At 43.2% G+C, this 6,793-nt stretch overlaps 1 protein-coding gene across 1 annotated transcript in view; it reads left to right on the top strand.

Moving 5' to 3' along the window:
* Positions 1-1,476: 1,476 nt before the first annotated feature.
* Positions 1,477-6,793, top strand: part of LOC105986368 (chromosome unknown open reading frame, human C1orf101) — a gene marked incomplete at its 5' end in the record, with an annotated part of 55,483 nt that continues 50,166 nt past the window's right edge. Inside the window, 4 exons of the mRNA XM_013017259.1 lie at positions 1,477-1,485; positions 2,908-2,975; positions 4,750-4,774; positions 5,983-6,060. Of these exons, the coding sequence (XP_012872713.1) occupies positions 1,477-1,485; positions 2,908-2,975; positions 4,750-4,774; positions 5,983-6,060 (180 nt within the window). The remainder of the gene's footprint in view (positions 1,486-2,907; positions 2,976-4,749; positions 4,775-5,982; positions 6,061-6,793) is intronic.

The raw sequence follows: 6,793 nt of genomic DNA, 5'->3' as shown, positions 1-6,793 counted from the left end.
GCTGGCTGCTGGTGGTTCAGGCCTGTAATCCTAGCTACACAGGAGGCTGAGCTCTGAGGATCGCTATTCAAAGCCAGACCAGGCAGAAAAGCCAATTATCTCTAGTCATAGAAAAAGCTGGAAGTGTCCTGTGACTCAAGTGGTAGCACTAGCCTTGAGCACAAAAGCTCAGCGACAGCACCCAGGTCCTGAGCCCAAGCTCCAGGACTAGCACCAAAAATAATAATAACAGTAATAATAATTAATTATTTGAAAGTTGTCAGTGTGCTGTTCTGTGGTTTGGGTTTTTTTGTAATTTGCTTTTTGGTTGTCTAGGGGTTTGTTCTTGATAAGCAGGTACTCTACCCCTTGAGCCATGACACTAACTTATTATAATTACTTCCACTATTACTACTATTAATAATTGTATTTTTGCCAGTTCTGAGGTTTGAACTGTGGGCCTCACCCTTCTCTTGGGTTTTTCACTTGCTGCTTGTGCTCTATCATTGGGGCCATTCCTCTGCTTCCAGCCTTTTGTGCTCAGTTAGAGATAGTATTAAGAGATAGTCAGTTAGAGATAGGATTACAGGTGTACACCAGTGCCCAATGCTTTATTATTTTTGAATAGGGTCTCATTTTTTGTTGACCTGGACCATGATACTCCTATTAAGGCTTCCCATGGAGCTGGGAATGACAGGCGTTCACTACCCTGTATTGGTTGAGATGGGAATCTTGTAAATTTCCTCCCTGGGCTGGCCTTGAACCACAGTCTTCCTGATCTTCACCTCCTGAACTTTAGGGTTACGGGCATGAGTCACCATGCCTGATCTGGTTTTGCTTTGTTGTTGTTGCTGCTGTTGTTGTTGTTTGCAGTATTACGGATTGAAGTCAAAGCCTGGTGCTGACAAGCATTCTACCACTCGAGCTAGACCCCCATTGCTTTTATTTTTCAAAACAGTATCATGGTTTTGCCCAGACCAATCTTGGAATAAGAATCCTCCTGCCTCTGCCCCTGTGTAGCTGCGACCACAAGTGTATACTCCTGCCTCCAGCTTGCTGTGGGGACAGGTCTTGCTAGGCTTTGCATAGACTGGCCTCAAGCCATGGTCCCCTATCTCCACCTCCTAAATGGTTGGGATCATATAGATGCTCCCACTTTTCCTGCCTTGTCGAAGTTCTTTACTTAGAGAAAAGGATCCACAATCCCCAGAAGGTATCAGCAGGAGCGCCCATAGCCAATGCCTCATTTATTCATACTTTCAGGTCGATGTCTGTACTTGATGGCAATACCTAAGGTTAAAAGCAATTTTTTGTTTCTTCCTCTACTTGATTTTCTTCCATTCAAGAAAACATATGTGGTGCATTGCATCTGTGCGTGGAGACAGGGAACTGAAACGCACCGAACACTGTTGAATGAGAGGTCTTGAGTGTGGGAACGCGCACGGGAGTGGGCAATCTGATGAAACACCTCTTATGTGCGTGGGGAAAACCCTTTGAGCAAAACGTGTGAGTGACAGGAATGGAAAACAGGTCCCATGGTGGGAAGAGGGAGGGTGGACAGGGAGAGCGAGTGTGGTCGCAACACTTCATGAACAGGTGTGAAAATGGAACAGTGAAAGGCGTTGGGGAGGGACACAGCAGAGAGTGATGGAGGGGATGACTCTGATCAATCAAGCTACTTATCAGGTTGTACTTACCAGGTACAACTTGTTATTGCTAGTAAAAACGTAAAAAAGCTAGGACCTGTAGCTCACACCTGTAATCCTTGCTACTTGGGAGGCTGAGATTTGAGGATTACTGTTCAAAGCCAGCCTGGGCAGGAGAGTTCATGAGACTTTAATCCCCACCTAATCACCAAAAAGCTAAAAGCAGAGGTGTGATTCAAGTGTTGGTAGAGCGCTAGCCTTCAGCAAAAAAGATGAAGGATAACACACATACACACAAAGAAGAAAAGAAAATGTGTGTGAATGCACATGAGAGTGATGTTGAATCCTCTTCAGTGTGCCAAACAAAAGCAAAGACAACATAAAGCATTTGAGGCCCTCACTTTAAGTATTCACAAGGAGATACCAGCCATGTTGGCATGTGGCTGACAGCTGCTGTCCCATGGCGTATCTGACAGATTCCTTGAGAAGCTGCGGACACTCCCTCCCCACGCAACACACCCCTCCTCCCCTCCCTCCCCACGCAACACCACCCCCATCCTACTCTACCCCCCCCTTCCTCTTAAACAACGAACCTGATTTTCAGGACACCATGGACAGAGTGCTCTGGGAGAGGACTCATTTGTCAGCAACTCATTTGTCAGCCTCCACAGGTTGGGACAATTTGATGGTCTTTTTGAGCTTATGAGCATTTACAAGTTTTAGGTGCAAAGTCATGAGACAAGAATCTCTTCCCTTGTTTTTACCCGAAGCCCCTATCAGTGTGTAATGTGTAAAAATAATGCACACATACATGCATGTGAATGAATACCTTTGTCATGTATGAGTCTGAGTGTCATCAGATCCTACAAACAGCTGAGGAAACATACCAAACTTTTGGCATATATTCAAAAACAGTTGTAGCAACCAAAAGGGTTCCCATGCGTCACCAGATGTTCCCTGAGGGAAAGAATCATCCCAGTGAGAACCAGGGAACCAGAAAACTGCAAATCAGTGAGGAAGAAAAATATAATAGAAAGAAATAATAAAGACAGGAAGTCCTTGAAACACCTTCTACATTTGTCCTCTTGACAATGCATTACCAGTTACAGAGAGTAGCTATAAAATGGAGCTAGAGTCGTCCACTCTGAAATCTACTGGTGCCTCTTCCTTTGATCTTAGACAAGTGACTTGGGTGTTCTGTGACTTTTTTGCCACGTTCACATTTGTGTCCATGTGGAAATCAACTTGGTACAGCACAGTCTGTTTTTGCTTTTGCGGTTAGGAAGAAGAAGCACGACACTTGGTTGTTGAACACTCTCATATCTGCTTCATGTGGTATTACACAGTTACGTAAGTCATGCACCATGAAGTACAAGGTGATGTGACAGTACCTAGCTTTTAATTATTCTCAAATGCAGCCTCCGTATTATGGTTTTCACACAAATTTTCATTCACCAGCCAAGATATTCTCAAAGTAATATTGATCAACAAATAATTCAAACATTATACAAATTTATACTACCTGTTCATACTTTACATAAATGTCCTCAATTCTTGGAATAACTACATGAGTGCAAATTATTTATTTAATAGATAATAGAAGTATAAGTTTGGGTGAGTTAAATAATTAGCACAAAAATTCAATGTTTAGCTAGGTGCCAGAGGCTCACACCTGTCATCCTAGCTACTCAGGAAGGTGAGATCTGAGGATCAAGGTTCAAAGCCAGCCTAAGCAGGAAAGTCTGTGAAACTTTTATTACCAATTAACTATCAAACATCCAAAAGCAGAGCTGTGGTTCAGGTGGCAGAGTGCTAGCCTTGAGCATAAAAGCGTGAGCACCAGCACCCAGCTTTAAATATCATTATAATATAGGCTCTCTCCTCTGCCCTCTTCTTGCTCTGCTTTTCAATCCACCTTAACTCAAGAACACCAAGGACACTGAGGAACATTCATCAGAGCTGCTAAATCAGCTTTTTTTTTCAATATCATCATTTTAATCTCAGCAGAGACTAACTGCTGCTCTACAAGGTGACAGTATCAACGCCACGGCTTCTTTTACCATCTGCACATGTCTTCTGCTTTCAGATTTGCCTTCCCTGATGACTGGGAACTCACTGGTACACCTCTTTTCTTCTTTTTTGTATATCTGATACGTGATACAGAAAAAAGCAGATCTTATTAGCCCTGAAGTCAGGGACGTTTATGTTTGTGTGTGTGTGTGCACACGTGTGCATGTGTGCCAGTACTAGAACTTGAACTCAGGGGCAGTGCTGTCCTTTAGCTTTTTCTGCTCAAGACTAGAGCATTAATCACTTGAGCCTCAGATCCACTTCTAGTTTTGCTGGTTAATTGGAGCTTAGGGTCTCATAGACTTTTCTACCTAGGCTAGCTTTGAACCATAATCATCAGATCTCAGCCTCCTAAGTAGCCAGGATTACAGGTGTGAGCCGCCAGTGAGGTTGCTTTGATCACCCTCAGACGTCACCCACTTAGCTGTCAAAATCTTTAGCCCCTTCCTTTGTCATCGACTGAACACACAAGAAATGCGGTGTTCATGGTAGAGCCTCAGAAACTCACTGCATCTTGTTTGCTGATTATCTACATACCAGCATTTTGTTTTAAGCAGAATAATATCTAAGCACTGTTTAGTAACCTACAAGTGGAAGATACAATCCTGAGGTGATATGACAAAAGCATATACAGATAGCCAGGAAGTGAGGGGGGAAAAACCTCACTTTCTAAAAGGCAGACAACTGGACTTACAATTAGAATCGTTCCTTTCAGGGCTGGTGAATGGATGTAAATCACACCTGTAAACACTGGGCTCTTGGGATGTGAAATGAAGACATCAGTTTGAAGGGGAGTCTCTGGGCCGTGGTGGTGCGTGCTTGCAGCCTGGTAGGAAAGCCTGCTAGCACGCAGTTGTTCCCACTGCTGTGGCTGCCGAGGAGAGCGGTCAGTGCACTGGTAAAAAACAAATAGTAATTCCCCAGTTTCTGCCTTTGTTCTTGTCTCTTACACTTAGCCTCTAATTATGTATAAGTAATGGAATATGAAGAGAATAGAGTCACAGGCCTCAAGCTGTTAGCTAAAAAGTATCTTTCCTCATTTTTTTCTCAACAGAAATGATATGGAGAATTTAACCCAGGTAAATTGCGTTTTCAGTTTTGTATATCCTTTATTTTAAAAAAAATCACTATTGGGGCTGGGAAGGTGGCTCAGTGGTAGAGCGCTTGCCTTGCATGCCTGAGGCCCTGGGTTCGATTCCTCAGCACCACATAAGCAAAAAGAAAAAAGCCGAAGTGGCGCTGTGGCTCAAGTGGTAGAGCGCTAGCCTTGAGCTCTAGAGCTGAGGGACAGCGCCCAGGCCCAGAGTTCAGGCCCCACGACTGGACCCAAAAAAAAAAAAATCACTACTGTATTTTTCTCTTGTGTTTTTCATGTTTTCTAGATGAATATTTTCCCAAAGTAAATTTTGCCATAAAATCTATTTGTGTGTGTGGTGGTGATCCTGGGACTTGAACTCAGGGCCCAGGTGCTGGCCCTGAGCTTTTTTGCTCAAGGCTAGCACTACACCACTTTGAGCCACAGTTCCACTTGGATCTTTTTTGTTTAATTGAAGATGAGAGTCTCTTGGACTTTCCTGCCTAGGCTGGCTTCAAACCATGATCCTCAGATCTCTGTCTCCTGAGTAACTAGGATTACAGGCATGAGCCACCTCAGCTTCATAAAAATCTTCTTAGAGCTGTAGGTCTCCACAGACCTCTTCAGGGAACCCATGCGCTCTACCACAAGCACACCTGAGGATGAGTTGTGGGTTTTTTCCCATGAAAACAAAGCACACAAACAACAGGGCAGAGATGGTGATCTGGCTGTCTTCCTTTGCTACAGATATGAAGGAAATTTAAGAAATATATTTATATATATTAACAGCCACTTTTCTTACCTCACTAGGTCTTTAGATTGTTTCAGTCTTAAAAAAACATATGAAGGCCAGGCACTGGTGATTCACGTCTGAAATCCTAGCTACTCAGGAGGCTGAGATCTGAGCATTGTGGTTCAAAACCAGCCCAGGCAGAAAAGTCCGCAGGAAACCAGAAGTGGCACTGTAACTCAAGTGGTACAGCTCTTGCCTGAAGAGCTCAGGAACAGTGCCCAGGCCCAGAATTCAAGCCCCACGACTGACCAAAAAAAAAAGAGAAAAACCAAAAAAATACATATGATTGTTTGTGATGTTTTTAAATGGAACAAATGGAGCAAAATCATAAAAAAATGAAACCATTCTGTGGTTGTGTGGCCATAAAGGAAAAGTGTGATATGTCGAATGTGAAGATGCACACATGTATTTTCTTGCAGATTGTTACAATCTGGGTGTATGATCCTGAAAACGCAAACAATGAAGAGATAATGTGGAAATCAACCATCCCATCAGCAGTAAGTGGAAGCAGCTTTGCTGGTCAGATAAGATACTTGCTTTCTTCGAGAAGGGCTGTGAGTAATTTATAAGCATATGATAGGATTTAACTGTCCAGAGCTACCTTAAAACATTTTTGTTACCCAGCTCTTTAGCCATTACAGAAAAGTTGAATTTGTGCTTCTTCACTAAAATTAGAAACTTTCCTGGTGTACTCTTTTTTTTTTTTTTTGGTCGTGGGACTTGAACTCTGGGCCTGGGCGCTGTCCCTCAGCTCTTCAGCTTAAGGCTAGCACTCTACCACTTGAGCCACAGCGCTACTTCCAGTTTTCTGAGTCATTTATTAGAGATAAGAGTTTAATGGACTTTCCAGCCCAGGCTGGCTTTGAACCACAATCCTCAGATCTCAGCCTCCTGAGTACTTAGGATTACAGGCATGAACCACTGGCACCCGGCTTCTGGAGTATTCTTACTGAGCATTTTTCTTATTTTCTATAAGCTTCATGATAGGTAAAGAAACTAACCATTTTCTGTGAGCTTCATAATAGGTGAAGAAACTAGCCATGAACATGCTGACATTGAAACCCTCCCTCAAAAATCTTTAGGATTTCCTGAATTGTCAACACAATGAAAATAGAAGTCCTTTCTTTTTTTTTTTTTTTTTTTGGGTCCGGTTGTGGGGCTTGAACTCTGGGCCTGGGCGCTGTCCCTCAGCTCTTCAGCTCAAGGCTAGCGCTCTACCACTTGAGCCAC

This window comes from Dipodomys ordii, unplaced genomic scaffold (assembly GCF_000151885.1).
Source record: "Dipodomys ordii isolate 6190 unplaced genomic scaffold, Dord_2.0 Scaffold35, whole genome shotgun sequence".
Classification (NCBI taxonomy): domain Eukaryota; kingdom Metazoa; phylum Chordata; class Mammalia; order Rodentia; family Heteromyidae; genus Dipodomys; species Dipodomys ordii.
Note: the sequence above shows the minus strand (reverse complement) of the source record. Positions and strands in the feature narration are given on the sequence as shown.